A 23,151-nucleotide genomic window follows, 5' to 3' on the forward strand; every position below is an offset into this window, starting at 1 on the left:
CTCGTGAGGGAAACGTTTTCCCATTTGTTGCGGGTCGGGTTCGAGAAGGAAGTTTCACGACCCGTTTTGGCTCCTCCCATCTTTCGTCAATGGTTGATCGTGTCGGGTTTGCGGGCATCGACCCGGTCGACGTCAGCAGGCCGAAGCCCGTGGACCGAGCAGGCTGGCTTTGACCGCTGGATGTATCACCTGCGTCGCAAGTTCGTTGGAAGAAAACTTTACATGAAAGCTAAATTTTTTGTGCACCTCGGGGATGTCGAGTGCGCTTTCTCATCCGATCAGATGATATAGTCATTATTTTTTAATATATATTTAATATCTATCAATCAATTTTTTTATTTAAAATTTTTATATAATAAAAATATTTTTATTTTTTAAAAAATTATAATATTTTATATTTATATTCTGCATCCATAATATACACAAAATATTATAATTTTTTTAAATAATAAATATTTTTATCATTCAAAATTTTTAAACAAAAAAATTGATCCATAAAAATTAAATACATGTTAAAAAGTGGTTGGATAAAAATATCCCTCTCATATTATGATATCTTAGATCATATTATGACATCTTGGAACATAATTTTTTTCAAAATATAAAGATATTTTCATCATATAAAATTTTTTAATGAAAAAATTGATTTGTAGGTATTAAATACGCATTGAAAAGTGATGACTATGCAGACTAATCGGATGAGACGGTACATTCCACATCGGATTTTTTTCACCGCTTGTGGTGCACAAAAAATTTCTCAAATAGGAAAAGATAACTACTCTGGAGCTTAATTATGGTACCGAGACTCAATTGGCAAGATATTTTAATTTTCCTTATGAATAGCCGTTTAGATATTTAAAATTAGGTATATATTATTGGCAATAGTATTACTGGCAAAATCACTGAAAAAATACTATATTAGTATTATAAATTTAAAAATTTTGTAACCAGCTCAACGTACCGTTGTTTAACTTTATAACCATCACAACATATCATTGTTTAACCACTAAATATAGTATGCTAAGTTTACTCAAAAATTTTTCTATAGCACAGAGAGCTAATTAATTTTGCTGTATTGATTGTATCAAAAAATATTATTATAAATTTTTATTATATTCTTATAATCTTGACATATTTTATACCACCAATTATACAAGATCAATTAATTTCAAATTTATTTTGCATGCAAATTTCATCCCTTCAAAATTATTAAATAATTTTAACTTTTTTAAAAATATAAATTATTGAATATAATGAAATATTATTCTACACCTGAATATTATCAATCCAATCCTAAATCGACTTCTAGTTGAACTAACAATATACCCACACTCAACTTTACAAAAAATAAAAAAATACTATATTTTAATCCAATCTCGACTATATATTTTCAAACCCAACTTGTAGGATAACGTTAAACCCCAAGCAAACTAAAAATTCATAAATAAATTATTTATTATTAAAATTTAAATATAAAATTAATCAAAAAATAATTAATAATTTTAAATTATTTTTTTAATTATCAATTTTTTAATTTCATATACCCGGAGCTATCAACTACTTTTATAGTGATGTTTTTCAAATTATATATAATAATTTAAATATTTTTATATATTTAATATAGAATTCTAAAATTAATTTTAAATTAAAAAAAAATTGCTCAACATGGTGCGTGGAGTCATGCGGGCTGATAGGTAGATGGAATGAAATAAACTTCCTTATTTTCCTATTTTCATAAGGTGCCCATCTCTCCTGGGCATCCCCTCGAGTCCGGAGTCGCGTTCACGTTTCAACCCCTCCGCCGCCCTCAACGCTTCTATCCCATCTCCTCCGCTTCTTCCTTTACCACGAACACACCCCCCTCCTCTCTCTCTCTCTTTCCGCCCCCTCTCTCTCTCTCACACACACACACACGCACACCCCTCTGGAAGTCAGGGAAAGATTCGGATTTTGATTTGTTAAGGTTTGACTTGGATTTTTCTTTTTTCTTGTCACTAATTTTTGATCCATTCTTTGATTCTTTTCTGTTTTTTTTTTTTTTTTTTGGTTTGATGGGAGCCAGATCAATCTTCAGCGCTGAGAAGAGGAGGAAAAGCCGAGAGTTGGGTCCGGAAGGATCAAAGAACATGACACTATAATTTCGTTACTTTTGTATTAGATTGGTCCTTCTATCTATCATTTTAAGAGATCTAGGCTTGAACGCATCGGTTCTTATGTATCTGAGGTGGGCTTTGAGGAGCTTGAGCTCAAGAACGAGATTTTTTGGCCGGAGACCTGAAAGTTTTTTGATGGAGGCTCGTGTTGGAACGCTGCTGAGTGGATATGCTTCTAGTTCGATCTCGAAGGTACGATTTTTCTTTGAAATTTGTATGTTTTCAGTTACATTTCTGGCTGAAAGCTGATAAAATATGCATGGTAGAATAGTTTGCTTATGTACATATTTTTATGGACTTGAATTGTTGCGCGGCTTGGAAGAGAAATCTTGTTTATAGATGGCAGTAACTATGCATTTATAGTTGATAGGGAGCATTTTTTTCGTTCCTTGTCATGTGAGACTGTGGATTAACATTGTAATTCAGATGTTTGATTGGGCCAGACCACCATTATGGTGAACAGCATCTTTTTTCCTTTCCAGTCATGTGGAATTGTTGATTAGCTTTCAAAGTCAAGATAAGAACTGAAACAAGTCAAGAGGACAACTTCTGTGCTAGCTAAATAACTGACCTGGAGGGGATTTAAACTCATGACTCAAGAATTTTAACTCTTATACCATTTTGACAAAATGTTTGATGAAAAGCTTAAGCTGTCTGGGAACGGATCAATGAATATAATGCTTAACAACAAGAAAAAATAAATATATCAAAACAACATAAGATATAAGTGACAACGAAAAGCAGGAACATAGAGAAAGAGTATAGGTAGAGGAGAAAATGATCAGATAGAGGGAGGAAAACTGGCTGAACCTCATTAAGGCTCTTTTTAATTTAATTATCCAGTAAATCTTAATGACTAGGAAATATATATATTTTTAATCCTATTCTTAAAAGGACTCATAATCTCATGTGCTACATATCATGATACTAGAAATCTTTCAACATAATTTGAAGATCTTTAGCTGGCTGATCGTGTCTTAAGTGTTTTGTTCAGAAATGAGTACTTGTAGCCATTGCGCTCCTCTCTGATTCGAGAAAAAAAGATGCCCAAGAAGGGTATGGCACACCTTTAGTGATAGGATCCAACATTGCATTGCATCAATGAGTTTACCAATTAAATCAATCACTAAGCACCCTGATTTTGAGATTGGTGTTATTCACCCACACTACTTAGTGGGTACTGGATACTATGATGAGAATCATTGTTCATGATGGCATGTCAAGAGAGAACACTGATGCAGCTGCCTGAAGTCAGATGATGACAGTGCATAGTTGGCCATGGCACTGGACTCTAATCTTCCACATGATTCTCTTGTTGTATGGTGAAGAATCCACAGAGGACAACATAATGGTGCATTAGTCCAAGGCCTATAGGATGACTAAATGGGTGCAAGAATCAGCTCACCAGCACCCGATCGCTAGTTGAATTAAAGATGGGCTTGTTTTGCAAGATCGACAAGTTAGGAGGTATTTTGAACCCCATTCAGCTGCACGAAGCACCATTAGAACATATCAGACCATCAGACACAATGGAATGTTTGGATGCAGGTTGCTCTCCAAAACTTTCAAGAGAAACATAATGGTGCATTAGCCCAAGGTCTATAGGATGACTAAGTGGGTGCAAGAATCATCTCACAAGCGCCCCAGTCACTAGTTGAATTAAAGATGGGCTTGTTTTGCAAGATCAACAAGTTAGGAGGTAATTTTGAACCCCATTCAGCTGCAAGTAAGCACCATTGGAACATATCAGACCATCAGATACAGTGGAATATTTGGCTGCAGGTTGCTCTCCAAAACTTTCAAGAGAAATTTTGTGGCAATTAGAGAGCTTTAGGTTAATTAAATTCTTTTTTGGCACCAAATTATCTTGAAATATCTGAGGTTATATTGGGTAGAATGAGAGATTGAGTGTCCTTTGGGGAATAGGAAACATTGTTTTCTAATTATATTAGTATTTTGAAATAGTTATGTATGTAGGGTGATGTAGTTTAAAGCAAGGTTTATAATCTCAGTACTGGACCTACACCAGTAGCATGTTGGTATATTCGATATGAGGGTCTGTGTGGTGTAATGACAGCCGGTATGCCCCTCATACCATATAGGATCAGTACCAGTAAGGTATGGTCTGCACCGGTATTGCGCACCTTGGTTTGTTATTTTGATTAAGAGAAAAGATATTGGCATTTGGTCGGTCCCCTTGTTCTCCCTCTATTTGATCTTTTCTTCTCCGATCTATCTCCCAAATTCCTTTGCTAGTTTCATTTTCTTTTGCCCCTCTGGCTTGTTAATTCAAGGCCCTGTTTGCTTGGGAAATTGGGATGCATTAACCCCATTTCACCCAATTGGAATTCCTAGGTTGTTAAGGATTGTTGATCATAGGCAAAGTTATTTCCTGGAATTCATAATTATTGGGGATTACTTATTCCATGAGGGATGGAATTTGTCATTCCTGAGAGGAGGAGGAATTTATTGTTTCTACTTTTTCAATTCAGACTTGGAAGTCTTAATGCTACCACCCAAAATCGAGGTTTATCCCAAGTATCCAGAATATTGATGAGTATGAATACCTATTCCAGAGTTTTGAAACTAGTGTCATCCTTATATTTTTGCAATTTGCCTTTCTTGCTGCTTTTTATAATTTTGATATTGATTTAGAAAACATATTTCATTTGAATCAAGGGACCGCTGCTTCTCCCTTCTGTTCACTCCTTCTGATACATTTTGTCCGATTCTATTGAAAAAATCATTGGAAATATAGTTTGTATTGATATTTTTGCAAAACCAGCTCTTGGCACTGGAGACTGACTTACACGTAAAATGCAGGCCCTCTCAGATTCCTGTAAAATTTTTAAGTTCTGGTTTCCTAACATCCTAAGAGACCATCAGAAACAACTTGAAGATTTATATATCCTCTTGGATCTGTGTAGTAAACAAGAAAACCTTTCCTGCTTTCTTTTTTATAAAACAATAGCAACGTGCTTAGTTAAAACTAAGCCCTTAATCTGTTGACCCTTCCCCTGCATCACCGGTCATCCAAAAATTTATTATGTCAGCAAGATGAGGTAGTGAAAATGTTATTGCCATGTGAATTTGTGATAGTTGCTCGTGTCATATCTTGTAGCAGGACGACGTATGTGTGATGGCAATGATTACTTATTATTGGTTTTAATTTCCATTCGACTTCAGAAAAAAAATTATGAAACTGGTTTATCAGTAACTGGGGTTTCATCTTTCAGTTAGAGCAACTCTCATGTCACTCAATGTGCTTTAAATGTGCAATACAGATGGTGTCCATATGAAATAGTGTTTTGGTTTACACTGCTTATTCACTTCCTGAGATTTCCAAGCTTAAATGTAATGATAGCATATTATCACATAGGTTATTTGCAAAACCAATCCGTAGTGGGTTATTGTGGATACTTGGCAGGCAAACAAAGTTAAATCAATGTATTCACCATGCTCTGCTTAAACTAATTTTGTTCCAATCCTGTATTTTCTAGACAGATCAGACGTAGGCATTTCCATCCTCTGTTTAAGGGTGCAGACTGCTTCTGGATCTCCCTATGCATTGTTGTCACCCTTTGTGTCCGCTGGGTGCTGATGTAACAGTTTTGGTTCTAACAAATAGTAGGATTGTATTCTTGTGCCCTTAAGCATATTGGTTGTGACTTGTTAGTTGATGATTAGGCAAAAATGGCTATTCTCATTGAACCACTGGTTTGATGTGCTCTTGACTTTTCTAAGGGAATATCTTCGCCTTCTCTTAACTTGGATGCTCTAAGATGATTCACCATTGCAGCTTAATGGAAGAGAGCATGAATTAAAATCAGTTTTGGCCTGCAAGGGTGTTATAGATGATGTTCAGGCATCTTTTTTACTGCTTCATTTAGGTTGGGAATTCTGCATACAAAGTCTTCTAGGCATTACAAGCTCGCTGGTTGATCCCCCCTTGAAGCCATGCAGATTTGGTCAACAAGCCCTTGGTCCTGGCTGAGCTGAATGCATATTCAATTATAGGATATATCCACTTAATTTTTTACCTTTAGCTCATTGTAAAGCATATGAGTCAGCATTATGGTTGAGAAAGATGTGGGGGCTCCACCTAGGATTTTCTTAAAAAGCAACTGCATTGTCAATGGTATTTTCTCTTGGTTAAATTATATGCCAGACTACATTACTGAGTCAATCATTAAATAATAACTTATTTGCAGCGGTAGATAGGATCCAACTTTATTATTTATGATTCTTTAACATTTAGTTGTTTTACCATAAGCTATCTCAAACTGTTTGTCTTTATTTTCCTGCATGGCTGCATCTAGATCGAAGAGAATCATTTCTTCTATTTCTGCTAATATTTCACTTAAGGATGCTTTCATTGTTTGTATTAGTATGTCTGCTAGCTTGAGGAAGATATCTCATATTTTCTATGCATGTCTAGGAGTAAAGGGCATAAGCATTTCCATGATTTTGAATAACCTTTGTAGAGTGGATGAAATTTGTTCAGCTTGCCAGTCTTTTTATTCAAAATAGTTCTATGCTATGCAATTTTAAGTACATGAAGAGGATTCCATCTATTGTTTTTCTATAACTTTTGATGCTCCAATATGCTTATGAAGACTTATTGATGCGTCCATTACCTTTGTGTGGATTAGTAGGCATTGGGTTTCAGAGAATCGTTATTTTGGGGTTCACGTGGCTTACATGACATCAGATATCAGATTGATCAAGAGCGGAACACTCTGGCTGAGGTAGTTACTCTACTTTGTCATTGTTATTTCATAACTGATCCGACTAATGTGTTTGTTATATGGATTAAATTAGAAGTTAGATAGAAAAGAAATAGCCAGTGTAGTGCAGAAGTTTGACATAAAGTACGGTATCTGCAGCTTGCATTGAACACTTTTTTTTTTCCTTTTTGTGGTACTGATTATGCTATCAAAGGATAACATGCCATATCATCTAATAAAGTACTGAAAAATGCTGGCTGGAGAGTGGCGTGGTTGAGGACAGGAGGCAGTAGATGTTTATGAATATGTGTGTGTGAGAGAGAATTAAATACCATGTCCCTTTTTTTAATTAAAATGGCACATAGTAAACATTTACGAAAAGCTGTATCTAGGAACAATGTAGATGCTGGAGATTTCGGCTCCATCCAATTGACTAGATACCATTCTCAGCCTTCAATGGTTTACTATATTACTGGATACTCCAACCATACTATCCTTGCATGACATGGTATCCTCCTTGAGATGTTTTACATGGACATATATGTAGTGCTGGACATGAATGTTGTAAATATTGCAAACCAGGCAAGTATGTCATGCATCACAACTTTGTCAAAGAAATCAAATGAGACATACCAGAGTGGGCTAACCTTTTTTTCTATCCAGCATATCTTCATCTATGAACTAAATAAATACAAAATGGGAAGAACCTTTATTTGTTTTCACTAGTCAGATTCCAGCATCTTTTTTTGTCATTTTTCTCCCTTAAAGGGCTACATTACTGTCATGTGAATTCTTTTGTCTTATTTCTTCCAATTATGTAGGATTTCTCAGCTCTTCTTTTTTCTTAATCCTTTATTCGTAGTTCCCTGTTGTTGTTGTTTCCTGCCTTCCTTATGCATTCCAAAAGATGATCTCAGTGTAGCACTTCATGCAGTCAGATACTCCTTTCCTGAGTAACATAATTTATCATGTATTTTGTATGCCTAATACAAACCTGCGAAAGAATGATTTATAACAGCCCGACTAATGCATATAAGGGATAATTTGTGTATCAAAAATCATTTAATTTTTCATTGTAATACCTGCATACACCTGATGATACTTGCAAGTATTGATAAGCAAAAACTAAATGATTCTCATGCTTGGATAGATCATTTGTTTTTATCAGGAACCTTTGGATCCATTTTCCCTTGTTGCTGATGAATTGTCCATTATTGCAAATAGACTTCGTGCAATGGTGGTTGCCGAGGTATGTGGTTTACCATGTTTTTTCTGACTATTCATGCCATTTATTTTATTTTTCTAAAGTAGTTTCCTAAAGATATACCATGTTTGGTGCATGACAGGAAGTGCAATTCATTTTAGAAACTTACTTTATGATTATGATTACCGGATGCTATGTTTCCTACAGGTCCCAAAGCTAGCATCAGCTGCTGAATACTTTTTCAAAATGGGTATTGAAGGAAAAAGATTCCGTCCTACGGTAAAGTCTTACCAGCTGAATATTACAATCTGTAACATATTCTGAAACAAAATGTCTGTCTACCTCATATGCTTTTAGTAGCCTGCTGTATGCTTCATTCTGTTTTACTTATCTGTTATGCATTATATATCATTTCTGTTTATTCCTAAATCACAAGTGTCAAGAATAATGTCTGTACAACCATATTAGTTTATTTACTTTATGGTTGATGAAAAGAAGAGCCTGATAAATCATGTTGGTAATGTTCATTTAGCTTCTTACCCATTCTCAGTGATGCATGGATTTGCTGACTAGCAGTTTTTACAGGTCTTGTTGTTGATGGCATCAGCTTTGGATATGCCCCTACCACATTCAGTTGTCGATGGTGTGTTTCATAGCTTACCAAATGAATTGCGTTCAAGACAACAGTGTATTGCAGAAATTACTGAAATGATTCATGTTGGTGGTCAAAAACAACACCTTGTGTTTGCTCTTCCTTTTATGACATTTATCCTTGTGACTTTTTATTGTTGGTGTTTCATCTTTTCTTCCTGAAATTTGCTCAGTACATATATCTGCAGGCCAAAATTTGTTTTCTGCTATCATTAATGAGCTTCTTTGTGCTAGGTGGCTAGCCTTCTTCATGATGACGTCTTGGATGATGCAGAAACAAGGCGTGGTGTTGGCTCATTGAATTTTGTTATGGGAAACAAGGTATTGCATTGGCTTTACTTCTAATGCTTATGATATTATGATACTAATGAACAAATTTAAATTTCTTTAATATAATTAGGGACTAATCAATGGTCATATAAAGGTAACTAGTAGTCAAAAGCGAGACATGAGTTTATGACTTACAAGCATCACATATTGACTTTTTGTATTTAAGGCAGACAAGGCACATTAAGTGTAAAATGTTAAATCTTGTACAGAAATGAAAAAATGATGGATCAAAAATTTGGAGAGAGAGGTTAAGAGTGTTTTTTTTTCCAATTTTACCAGTAGTCTCAATCTATAACACATAAAGTTTTAGCAAGTAAATAAGTTTCTTTTTCCATATGGGCAAAATGTCCTGACTCAGGCCTAACCAGTGTTACTGGGACACGGCATTTTTGGGGACTTGATATGACACTACATATGGCTTGATGTACCGTGGATATGATATGCAACCAAAGCAGTTTCCACAGCTCACATATCATTCAAATTGTTGATTCCAAAGACTGCAATCAATGATCGAGCTCATCTCCCGATCTAACAGATAACTTAGATAGGCTTTTTTTGGCCTCTCACATCTCATCCATCCACTCCTTGATGGAATGGATGAAGAAGAGAAATGAAGGAAGAGGTGAAGATCAGCAAACAGGGGAAAAAAGTGAAAGAAAAAAATAAAAAATAGAAAGAAGAAAAGAGCAAAGAGGGGATACGACATAGCGGTGACCATTAAAAAAGAAATAAGTGCAAAGAAAAGAGAGAAGAGGAAACAGGGCATGCCATCCATTACCCATCCTCCACATCTAGCAGCAGTCTTCTGTTCTTCTACCCACTAGCCCCATACCCCTAAACAGGAGCTGTTGGGAATTGAGATATATTATTCTTTTCTTTCTCTAATTTGAGGCTATTGGAATACAAAATATTTATTTTGTCTTAATAATGTAATAGATATAGCCATGTTCCTGTATTCATACTTCCTTAGATCGCCATGTTATGTTCTTCAGTACACTTTGACACTTGACAATCTTGTCAAATGTCCAGGTAACACGGGCCTTGACTCGTGTTTGTCAATATACTGTATAGTATATATGTACATACACATGTACTTATGATTTTTTTTTTTTTAAATTTGTTAATTGGTGAGAAGATTCCACCCAGTTTTTAAGTTGCCTCAAGACATAAGAAAGCTAAGTTATATCTCAGAGATGTATCTAAAGCAAAGGAACAATTGGTTGAAGTTATAACAACTGATATGTGATTTCATGAATGATATACTATTTGATGAAAGAGTTATTTGCATCTAATGTCAGACTTAATGGAACATGAGATATACTAGTTGTATTGCACAAGTTTTTCATTTTGCAGTAAAATCTGTGATGCTATGTAAGCTGGCAATAATAATTCCACTTTGATGCTTTTTGCAAATCAGGTCTTTTGAAAGATCTCTCTTAATGAAAATAATGTGTGATAATTTCTAGACCTTATAATGTTACCTTAAGTGATTACTCACTATATGTTTGCAACGAAATTCGAATATGACGATAATTCACGTGGAAAACTATTTTGGATCTACAAAAACTTTATAGCTGTTGAGGTTATTTAGTTCTTCTTTTACCTTGCACGTGTAATTTCTACTCATTGAATGTTTTATGGCACATGCCACCTTAAGATCACCAACTATTTTTCAGAAGAATTTCTTCTGATCTGATACATCAGCTTAGTGTTGTTTTCACAAGATTTATATCACGACTCGTATCTTTTTAAAAAAAATGAGAAGATAGTAAATATTGTGATTTTCTTGGTTATGTAGCTTGCTGTGCTAGCAGGAGATTTTCTGCTCTCCAGAGCTTGTGTTGCACTAGCATCACTGAAAAATACAGAGGTATTTGACCATCTAATTCTGTGAGCATATCTTGCATAATGCTTCTGGTAATTATTTTGCAATTTATTCTTTTGTATAATTTTAGTAAAATCTTAATCGTATATCTGCAGGTTGTATCATTACTTGCAACTGTTGTGGAACATCTAGTTACTGGTGAAACCATGCAAATGTCAACCACATCTGAGCAACGTTGTAGGTACATAATTTCAATATGTACAATATAAAATCTAGTTTCTACTCCCACCTCCCTTCCTTTTGGTGGGATCTTGCAGGATGCCTAAATCCACTTTCTTACCACTCTATTCCTTACCGACTTTTGATTTCTCAATGGGTTGTGTTTAGTACACATGATGGTGAGATTTGTTTCCTTTCTTGATTAAGATAAAATCATTTCATGTGGCTATCATCTGGCTTTACAGCATGGAGTATTACCTGCAGAAGACATACTACAAGACAGCCTCATTAATTTCAAACAGTTGCAAAGCTATTGCTCTCCTAGCCGGGCAAACTGCTGAAGTTTCGATGCTTGCTTATGAATATGGCCGAAATCTGGTTTTTTATTATCTTAATCATTTGAAGTAGCATAGTGTGTCCATGTTGTCTATGCGTTATGTTCTGTCGATTCAATAGTTAATTAAAGTACTAGTATGGTCTCATTTCCAGGGTCTGGCATTTCAGTTGATAGATGATGTTCTTGATTTCACTGGCACATCAGTTTCACTGGGAAAAGGTTCTTTATCTGACATCCGCCATGTAATCTTCCTTCACCTAATATTTTAATTTAGTATCCGGATATAAGCTGCTTATTCTTTCTTCAAAATGAATCACCATTATCCATTTTGAGTCATTATGACATCCGTGAAGAAACTGTAGTAACTACCAAATAAATTCTTTGAAATGTATTTGTCAACATTATTAACTAGTGCTGTGTGAACCTCAAATAGCTATGATTGATCTTGTTGGTTATATTGGCTGTATATACCATTTAGTTGTGCCATTTTTTATCTCCTTTTCCATGCTAACACCAATGCTTTTGATGCAATGATCGAAATGGACTTTTCATCCAGAAAGAAGAATAACTTGTTGATGTTAAGAGTTGGATGTTGTGAAGGAGAAATCATAAAAGTATAATAAAGAAAGTGTTGGACAAATAATTAATGAACAACTTATTGTTAGTATGGAGATGGTGGAGATAATGAATGTTATACTTGCAAATAGAATTTTTTATAAGTATTGTAAGACAGTAATGGGATGAGAGATACCTACTTTAGTATGGAACAATGCTGCTATCGGATCGGCGGAATAGACAAAAGCCACAGCTGAAGCTTTGACTTGGTCAGTTGGATTAACGGCTGGATTTGGACATAAACATGTATAGGAGTTATAAGAGGAGATATAAATTAACAAGGATAGGGAAAGAGCGTATCAAAATGTTCACGGATAAATGGGGTCAAAAAATAATACTTTAGTCTACATTGGTACTTAGTAGATGAGTTAGTGCTCTTAAATTGCAATTAAGGTCTTAAGCATCTAATAAGTTGATATTGTCTGCTTAAAGTTTTGAGAAATAAAAAATGTACATGAAAACAGGTTCAATGTTGTAGAAATGAGAAAGTTAAGATGGATATATGGTAAAACTAAAAAGCTTAAAATAAAAATAAAAATGGATATATTAGATGAGCTATATAAATTGCACAACTTGAGGACAAAACCTAGTTCTACCATACTAGAATTGTGTCGTGCTGGTACTGAACCAAAACTCAATATGCGAGGCCTATCGAGTCTCGGTACACCAAACCAACACCTATGTAGGCATATCGACATTGTATTAGCATGGTCCTGGTCTGGGGTCCAGTATCAATATTGCAAACTTTGGAAGAAAACGATGAAATGTTGATTAAGATGGTATGGAAGTGTACCGGTTCTGAGATTGCAAACCTTGAAACAAAACGATAAAAAGTCAATTGAGATGGTATGGAAATGTACAACGAAGATCTGAGGAGGCTCTAAAGAGAGGTAATTCAATTTGTATTCAAGGTGGTAAGAAAGAGAGGAAGACCTAAGATAGCATGGATGGAGGTTGTGAGGAAGGATATGAAGAAACTTGGATCATAAATAGGAATACTTAGAGAATGAGGATGAGGTCCCATCAAACCAACACCAAATAAACAGGAAACACCTTGATGATTATGATTCTGATTATGAAATTGACCTATCAAGCACTTGAATATATCTTTTGTTGAATTGATCAAGTACATCCTATATCAATAAGATCTCGAGCAAGGTTCACTTTCTCGGTACTAGAATCCGTTTGGTCCCATATTGGTATAGCATTGGTATGCTCGATATAGAGATTGGTTTCGTGTATCCTGTATCAAGTCTTAGTTCGGTGCTGGTACGGTATGCTTGATACAGGGCGGTACACAACTGTACAGCAAACCTTGATCTCAAGCGCTCTATTAGTCTATAGCGTGGATTCAAAACCTTAGGAACATCCTCTTATAGTTCTAACCTAGTGAATAGTTGTCAAGTTATGAGGGCACTTGCTTTCTTAGATTCTAGATTCTTGTAAAGGATCCTCATTTCTAGTCCTAGTAAAATGATTAATGAAGATTTCACATTAGAAATTGCTCTTATAGATAAATTTTATGTCATGGAACAAAGATATTTGTTATAAACTATTAATTTTGATCATTAAAAAATTGGAATATTAAGTTCCCTCCTTGACAATGACATTGCTAATGTGCACCCAAAAACTTCTTTAGGGTTTTATGACCTAGATCTAAAAGTAGAATGAGAAGGGAATGAACAAGGCTTACCTTATAGGAGCCCTAGCTAGTAGAGGAGATGAGAGAGATGAGGAGGGGGGAGAGAGTAGTGCATTGCAGAGATCTTGAGGGGAGATGAAGTTTTGGCAAATGGGAAACTACTTGTAAGACAAGCAATACTTTCAAATTCTCCAGGATGGTGGCTCTTCCAGTTTTTTCGTGAAAAGGATGCACCACTATCCTACCCTGTCTTGACACTTGGGATGGGGGATGTTTTGGGATCAAGATTTGTTGTGCAGGTACCGATAGCCGTTTCAGTCCGACGGCACGGTATGGTACGGCCTCGTACCGTATTGGACTGGCACGAATCGACGAAGGCAAAGAAAGCGAACCGGGAGAAGAAAAGTCAAAAGAGAGAGAGAGAAATAGAGAGGGAGGAAGAAAGAAAAAGAGGGAGGGGAAGGAGTCGGAGGGATCGTCAGATGGCCTTCGACTGGTCGCTGTGGCCATCGGATGGCGCAGTCCACGCGTGTAGCGCCACGGGCGTGAAACAGGGGTGACGCTCTTGTTTCACGGGTTTTTTTAAAAAAAATTGAAACTTAAGTGAAACAGACAAACTATTTGTCGGCTTCACTATTTTTATTTTTTTAAAAAAATTCAAAAAAATGAAGCCGGCAATCCGATTGCTGACTTCACTGATTTTAATTTTTTTAAAAAATCTCTTAAATAGTGAAGCTGACAAATCATTTGCCAGCTTCAATGTTCATCTTCATTTTTAAAAAGAATCGATGCGTGAACAGAGGCGACAGTCCCTGTTCCGCAGCCGCAACGTAGCCCACTCCGCTTCTGCCGTCTGATGGCCACGGCAGCCACCCAGAGACCTCCGACGGCCTCTCTGCCGTCACGTCTTCCTATCTTCAGTGGTCTCCCCCCTCTGTCTCTCTCGCTCGCTCGTTGCAGCAATCCCATTGGGCGAACCGAGCCGCAGCGGCTTTCACTACTCTCCAATGGCCACAGAGGGCCACCGTCGGCTTCCAGTGGCGTCCTTCAGTCCCTCTCCTCTCTCTCTGCCTCTGTTTCCCTCTCTTTCTTCCCCGGCACCGGCATGTGCCGTTTTCTCCGCTAGAACCATTCCGATTCTTCGCTGGTACGGTTCGGTACGCTCCGAACTGACCGGTTCGGAATGATTCCGAAAATCATGCTTGGGACATGCTGTGTGTGATTCTAGGACAATAATGAGATGATCCTGTATTGATATTTGTGGTGGTGCCCCATCTCAACATCTTATGGGATGCCCCACTAGGATCTGAATCGCTAGAGTCGAGTCCAAGGTGAAGGTAGTCAAGAACCAAGCTCTTTATCCATTCTCGGAGAAGAGATGTCGATGACACTTGGAATGACCAGAAATAGAGATGTTAGCAATATATAGTGCTTATGGGCCTGATTGACATGGGTAAAAAGAAGGTATGTATGAGAAAATAAAGCATCAAGTTATCAGATTAGGGGATAAATGAAGTCTATAGGTTTTGGAACCTAGCTTAGTAGGGAAAATTCTTAGGATAGTGTTTCTTGATGGGGTTCTTTGCTAGAGTTTCCAGCTGCAATGGAAGCTCCAAAGGGAGTTCAAAATCTTGCCATTATTAAAGTATGACCTCCTAGTTTTGTTGAAATAAGAAGATAATATTATGTCCAAACTAAAAGCTATGGTTTGTAGGACTAGATGTTACCATAAGAATTGGATGCTTTATTTTAAATCGACAAAGGAGGTGATTTGCAGTACTGTACTATAGATGCAGATGTTAGGCTTTCCGGTTATTGGGTTGGAAGATGATCCTTTAGATAGCATTAGCGGTAGGATGGCATTTATAGTAGATTTTCGCATTTCATCAAAAAAAAAAGCAACGCTTCCATATTGAGACAATGGAGAAGTTTTTGCAGCCATTTATCTATGAAAACATAAAAAGAGGTTCGCTTCATAGGTGGTAGAATAGGTCGGTTGCAAAATTCAATCTGCCAGCAACCTAGCAGGGGAAAAAGGAGGAAAATGGGAAGGTAGCGTTACCTACCATCTTGATATTGGATATGTCTATTGGTTTGACACCTATAGTTAGGAAAGGAGGGGAGGACCCAGTGTGGTGAGTAGCCACGAGAAAAAGCCCAAAAGCCTTGTAGCATGTTTGCCATCTCTCCTTGGCATTAGTGAAGGGGAACTTTGATTCCTTGATTGCCAAGTTCTCTATAAATTTGGGTATATTATCACAGCCCATAAGGGATGAATCAGGTGTTTGTCTATTAACGATCATTGCATGGAACTTGAGGTTGCGTAGGAGGGCCTCCATGTGGTTTATGATCAAATTGGCTGTAAAGCATATGATTAGAGGAAGACTCATTAGTATTGGCCAGCTTGTTTAATGAAGATTGATTGCAAGGCCTTAGCTACAAACCTCTTGTAGTATAAGATAGCATCATGCATGAGACCCCACTTACATATTGTTTGGATTGTGGGTACACGGGAGTTCACAAGGGGAAGGGAGGGGAGGGTAAAGAATAAACCCCTGTTTGGCAAAATTTTTTGAGAGGTAAAGGAGGGTAGAGAAGGGTTCTCTCAACCTCTCCGTACCCCTCACTTAATTTTCTATATCCCCCGATTTGGGGTGTGACGGAGGGGAAGGTTCGCGCTTAATTTTTATTTTCCTAACTTATCCTTAATAAAATTTTAAAATTACAACTAGACCATTACATACTTTATCTTTCCAACCGCCTCTTTGCTCTTCGCACAACTCAGAAACCTATAGCCGTCCTTTCGTCCACAGGCCGCTTCTCACGTAAATCCGGATATTACGATCTTTAAAAAGTAGATTCCAGTGACAAAGATTCACGATTTTTGTCAAAATATCACAAACATTAAATAGTACATCTATTAATGAGAAATGACATATTTGTCAAAATATATATAAAAGTTCTTCTACCCCTCTCTTAACCCCTTTATCCAAACAAGGATAAGACATGTACCCTTCTTTATCCTTTTCCTCCCTTTCCAAACAAGGGTTCGTTAATTCCCTTACCCTCCCCTCCCCTCCCCTCCCTTCCCCTCCATTACCCTCATCTCTCCTCCCTTTATGAACTCTCGTGTACTCTCAATCCAAACAAAGCGTTATGGGGAATAGGTGCATCATGGTCGACTCCTTCCATTTCTTTCGATCTAGCCATGCATACAAGGAGATGGATTATCTTGCTGACTGGTTGGTGGATGTGGATCCATTCCACAAACATGAATGTATGATCAGAGGCCTGATACCTTATTGGATAGGTGAGATGGTTAGTCCCTATTTTATTGGTTCTAATTTCTATAGACATCATTAACTAAGCTTTCGCCTTTGCTCACACCCCCAACACAAAGAAAGCACCCATATGTTTGAACATTTTATATTGGAACTAGTTTATATTTTATATTATATTATCTTTTTCTTTTCTTTATAATTATCTCGCTTAGTTAATTAGGATTCTTTGCTTTTTCCTGTCACTAATTGTTTGATATGCAAATGCAAATAATGCCCAACAAGTTGCATAATGGTTTTAAAAGTGATTGCACTATCCCGGCACCATGGGATTGCATAGTGCATAAATAGGTGGCTGCTTAGGTTTAGCATGGCGTAACATGGCATGTTAAAACATATAATTAAAACATTTTTTCCTAAAAAAAAGTTTAATAACTTTATTTAGTAATAAAAAAAGAAATCTCATTAATTAAAGTGAGTTGAGGCAACAAGCAACTCTATGTGAGACGCTTGAATACCAACAGACATGAGTTATACAATTTGCTTGTCTAACATGCATAATAGCATGGAGGTCCAAGCCAGCGCAAAGGTAACTGAAACAAGACATTAATGGACCACCTACACCTGCATAGGCTACTTAGGTATCTCCTAAGCTGTCAATCTACTTACAAGGTTCACCAAGGCGATTGAACACCAAATAGCATGGCCAAGAGGCTCCTCCAGCTGCCTAGACATTCTGGTTAGCTGCTTTGTATATTAGTGATGTTACACACCCCATCTTAATGAATGCTATGATTTCATGTCCACGTAAACAAACAATTTTGTAGATATTCTACTCATAATTAACATTTACATCCTACTTTTCGCACATATATCTCAAGTTGCCAAGAGAATTAACTTAAATTGATCAAAGATCCTCTATTATTTCAATGATAGGTGATAAGTACTTTCTCTCATTATAATCTTCATCTTTCAAACCTCATCATTGTATTCTAAATTTATGTTTTACTGCTATAGGAAGAATCAAACATCCTGGATGGTTGTACCCAAAAATTCTATCCATTGAAACCTAGAGAAGTTTATCATCATTTTATGTTAATTGGACTGAAAATCTGGTAAAATAGAATTTTTGACAAAGAGTGTATACTGCAATAACTTTGGATGTGGAGAGTTTGAACAAATTATTGGTGATTGGTTTAATATACTAACGTTAAATCTTTATGGATTTGAGCTTATATTTCGATACGTTTTAAGTTGTCCTATCCAAGGTTTGTTGAACCTGCTTGAATGGGGCAATATAGCCCAAATTGTACCAAGTAAACCAAGAATTGGAGCAAAACTGGACTCTAATTTGGTCGCATGTCCTAACTTGCCTGGACTAGGTGCTACCAACCAGTTCTACCTAGTTTTAGACAGTATTGACTGGATCCCCTGCATCCTCTCCCATGCAATGTCGAATCACTTGTATAAATACTCTGCTTCCCTCTTTGCTCCAAGGAAAAAAAATAGCATTGGTTTAGTTTTAGGCCCAAACTCTTCCCACGGTGATCTCTTCTTCCTTGTCCCTTGCCACTGTCCCTCTCCTTTCCCCACCCCCTCCAATCCCAACCTCATTATGCCTCTGCCTCTCCCATGAGATCTTGATCTTCAAGCCTCCCAAATCCCTCCAAAATCAAAACTTTTCTTCATTTTCTTGGAAGTCAAAGCTCCTGGAGGTGTTTTTAAAGGAACTCTCCATGATCTCTCTCGATCTGCCCTGATCTGCCTCCATTTAGCCTCAAAGAGATCTCCTTGATTTCTAGCACTTCAAGGCCCTGCTGGATGATGTTCCACCCAAAGCTGAGTGTGGCTCCTCCTCTAGGTTGAGAACATGGCTAATAAGTTCCACAAGCTTACTCTTGAGCTCTCCACTTTGCTGCATATTCTACCTTGTGTAGAGCTGTGTTGTGGAATATAAGGGATCAAGTGATGTAGGACCAAATTGGCATGGCCTGTGTTGTGTATGAGGACCCTGGGGATTAGATGGCATGGGGTTTGAAATCAGCTTTATTGCTTGCTGTCCAAGTCCTGGGAGCATGACACCCAAACATAAAACTGAATTTAGGGCAATGGTAGATCAAAAGAATATTTTGAAGTGAGGGAAGATGGTAGAAAGAGGTCCCTAACAGATTTAGGTCTAAATTGAAAACTCAGTTGTAGGGTTGCAATCAGATTTCAACAAATAATAATTGCAGAATCAAACAAAACATAACATACTGAATTTAGCAATGAACTAGAGGAATCGGTAGTGGAATTTAGAAGGAAAAATTTGACATATTTAAGCATAGCAGATTATAAAATAGAGATGAAGCTTGTTGACTGATGGCCAATTAAATAGCATAAACAGTAAACTATAAATGGTATAAGATGAATAGAGATGAAAACATAACTAATGGAGAGAATAGAAGTAATAGAGAAAGAAAAGAAATAGAAAAGAGAGGGGAGCGAAGGGCAGCCGAACCAGGCTCCAAAGAAGCAAGTTTGTCATTCATAAAAATTCTGCATACAATGCTTTTTTTAAGATGACTCTTTTTGGACCCTTCATACTAAGGGTCATTTCGTCATCCCGACACTTAGTATGCCCCCGATACCCTATACCATGTCAGTAGCGATATGGTCCATTGTTACGCCTGGTATGCGTCAGTACCAACTACTATGGCCTACCATGCTTTCCTATCTAAAATACATCAATTATAGAATTAAAGTACATAAATCAGACCTAAACAATTTTCAAACCAAGGTTCACAATCTCAGTACCTGGTACCAACTGGTACGTTACTAGTTCAGTATGACATAGGTTAGTACACTATGGTATGCAAACCATACTAGGATAGCTTTCGAGCTATTTTTTTTATTTTTTATTTTTTATCACTGTACAACTCGAAACAAGTCGGTACGGGACCTAATCCGATCAAAATAGTATTTTCATGCTGGTTTCGACTCGTTATGGTATGCCCCAAACCGGCAGTTTGAGGCAGTATGGAAAACATTGTTCTACACCAAATAAAATTGAAAATCTTGGATTATTGGGTTTTAATGCTCTAGGATCATCTGGTCATCGGTATATGGCTGGCATAGTCCAACATATTGTGTATTGGAACAGGACTGTAATTGTATTGAATAGGCACCTAGCTGGTACAATGCCTGGTAGCGGTGCAACCAACTTTGGTGATGTTAAATGTCTTCAAGTGTCTTTTGATGTTATCCTTGCAAAGATATCTGCATCCATATTTTCTCTTTTGTTTGAGAAAAGCAACAATAGAGGCTCTTGCTATTCTTCCCTTTTGTCTTCAAGGAAACTTGGCGGATTTTCTTGCAGCTGCCTGCCTGCCTCTACATGCGAACACATCACATTTGCATGCAATGGTTATTCAGGAATTATTTTATTATAAAATTCATGAGCCTACTACAAAGTGCAATGTGATTCATTTATATATATAAAACCTTATGAACACCAAGATATAATTTTTCAGAATCTGATTTTGCCGTTTAAGCTAATTTATCGCTATTTTGATATTCCTTTGACTTTTATTAATACTGATTATGTATTTGAAAATAAATAATATAAATAGGTCACTGTCTGCAGTCACTACTGACCCTGTCTGTGCAAAGTACTGACTTTTACTATTAGGGCCATTTGGCCATTTAGTGTTCTTTCATGGGTGACATCCTGAAAAGATACATTTCTTGAAGGTCTATCCTTTTTTAGAAGAAGAAGAAGAAATAATGGTGGAAGAAATAATTGAAGAGTCTTCCTAGGATATCCACTCCAAATTCATTTGTTCATATCCATTTATTAATACATTTTTTCCTTTAATAATTCTCTCTCTCTCTCTCTCTCTCTCACACAATAAACAGAATAGTTATACAACCAAATAATGGAATTGCACATTCCAAAGTTGTTGTACTATAATATGGATGTAGAGTTCAGTTGTAATCCATTCACCAAAATAGTGGAATTATGGGATGGAGATTGAATTTTTCTACTTGAATGATTTATAATTTGATGAGAATGTTTCTTTTTAATGTATGTCATAATAGAAGAGTATTTCTAGGTTTTTAATTTTGTGCTTCTAATTATGATACTACATGCACAAGCCCCTTACACTCCAGTTATCTACTAGCTATAGTGTGATGTGAATATAATATAAGTATTTGGCTGGTTTAATGTTACCTTTCTTAGGTTCTTCTATATTTCTTTCCGTGGTGGTTTTTAACCTAGAAGCTACCATGCCTCTGACAATTGCTGAAGGTTGTTGATTTTCTAAATTTATCCTGTGAACAAATGCTGGACTCAGTGAATTGATATGCCTTACATACATTGTAATAAATTGTATCGTAACAAACTTTGATCTTACAGGGAATTGTAACAGCTCCCATATTATTTGCCATAGAAGAGTTCCCTCAGCTGCGTGAGCTTGTAGAACGAGGCTTTGACAACCCTAATGATGTTGATGCTGTAAGTTTATGCAGCCTTGCAGTCATGTTTCATATTCCGGGCCCTTTCCCTTTTTATTTTTGCCTAATTACAGGAGACAATGGAATAATTTGAACCTACCAGTCAGCATCCAGCATGTCGGGGACTTGACATGTGTACCTACATAATCATGACAAACATGCAATATAATATCAACGTATTAAGTACTACTCTTTTGAATCAAAATGTGCTTGATGATTTGTTATCTTAGAATGTCGAATTCAATATGTTTATGTTCCTCTAGATGGAACAAAATTATTTCTGGACACAGTAATTGAATAATTTTCCTTTAAACAAACTTCAGGCTCTCGACTACCTTGGGAAGAGTCGGGGAATCCAGAGAACAAAGGAACTAGCTCAAGAGCATGCAAACCGTGCTGTGAAAGCAATCGAAGCTCTTCCTTACAGTGATGATGAGGATATCCAGATGTCAAGGCGTGCTCTTGTTGATCTTACTCATAGAGTCATCACAAGAACAAAGTGAAAACACCCATCCGCCATGCTGAGAAAGCCCACCTGTCTTCACCTATATTCTGAAAATCTGGATTTATTGTTGCCTTTGTTTCCTGTCAAATCATTGCCCATTCTATTCATACTTATCCCTTGGCTCTGAAGATCCAAATTGTCATGTAGTTCAAATTTATTGATTTTTCGCCATAAATTTCAGCTCTCATAGGTGTAATCTATTTATTCAGATAAACGCCTTGGCCCGTGGCTGTTTTTGGATAACCAGGTCTGAAGCTTCGTTTCTGACCTCCAAGAAAATATCATGCACCAATACGTGGCAGTAGATGACTTGTATCAGCTAAAATGGTTGTTTCTTGTATTTCACTGGGGAAAGACAGTTTGTACTAATTTGGCACTGAAAGATGCAGGACCAAGGGATGATTCTTTCTTCAGAATAGCAAGGTTGCGACATAACTACCAATCTTGATCTCATTTTTAGTGTTGAGTTGCACACTTCCCACGCTACACTGTGGTGGAGGGGCGTCAGCTCCACAGGGCAGCATGATTGCACATGGTGGAGATGCAGCATCTGTGGGTGTGACTGCACTGACTGTGGCGGCATGCTGTTGTCAGTTCCATTGGATGTCAGTCATGAACCAAATATTTCGGAGGATTTGATCATTTTAATTTCGATTTCAATCCATTTCAATTTGCATCTTGATTTCGATTTTCCTCATATTCGTATGTCAGTGAGTGCCAGAGCGGCGGTGTGCATGTGAGCTCTAGCCGCAGTTAGTGGTGCCATCTGCCAGAATGCTTTGGATGCCAGTTCTCTTATGCATCCGAATGCCGTGTGCAGTCAGCACGGCGGGACATTGAAGGTCCCAGCTGCATGCACTCATGGCTCCGCCGTCCACAGCCAGCATGGCCCAGCGGGCATCGTGCAGCCCTAAACTGTCCGGTGCATCCACGGCCCCATGGGAGGGGTGTTCCGATGTTAAACTTGTATTAAAGATCCCAGATATTTAATAGACTGATCAGGCCCTGCATCGCGTTTGACAGATGACACCACACGTGCTGAATCCTATTTTCAGAAAACTGGTGGCGACAAAGCCTGATCTGCATCTTGTATATTATCTCTACATATGGTAGCAACTCCCAAGGGTGTGACCGCACGCTTAAGCTTCTCTAATTTCCACTTCTAAAT

The 23,151-nt window shown here is 37.1% G+C and overlaps 1 protein-coding gene across 2 annotated transcripts; it reads left to right on the forward strand.

Moving 5' to 3' along the window:
* Positions 1 to 1,731: 1,731 nt before the first annotated feature.
* LOC105059274 (solanesyl-diphosphate synthase 1, mitochondrial) lies at positions 1,732 to 22,287 on the forward strand. 2 transcript variants are annotated; one of them, XM_010942524.4, is made up of 13 exons: positions 1,732 to 1,963; positions 2,063 to 2,345; positions 6,806 to 6,901; positions 8,049 to 8,129; positions 8,292 to 8,363; positions 8,670 to 8,801; positions 8,970 to 9,056; positions 10,864 to 10,935; positions 11,046 to 11,131; positions 11,355 to 11,487; positions 11,599 to 11,688; positions 21,381 to 21,479; positions 21,802 to 22,287. In XM_010942524.4, exons 4-13 carry the CDS (start codon positions 8,115 to 8,117, stop codon positions 21,979 to 21,981), a joined length of 966 nt encoding a protein of 321 aa, XP_010940826.1. In that variant the 5' UTR covers positions 1,732 to 1,963; positions 2,063 to 2,345; positions 6,806 to 6,901; positions 8,049 to 8,114; the 3' UTR covers positions 21,982 to 22,287. The 2 variants fall into 2 exon arrangements, with proteins under 2 accessions (XP_010940826.1, XP_010940821.1); XM_010942519.4 differs by having other exon boundaries at positions 6,809 to 6,901.
* Positions 22,288 to 23,151: the final 864 nt, after the last annotated feature.

Source organism: Elaeis guineensis, chromosome 2, assembly GCF_000442705.2.
Source record: "Elaeis guineensis isolate ETL-2024a chromosome 2, EG11, whole genome shotgun sequence".
NCBI classification, from domain to species: Eukaryota; Viridiplantae; Streptophyta; class Magnoliopsida; order Arecales; family Arecaceae; genus Elaeis; species Elaeis guineensis.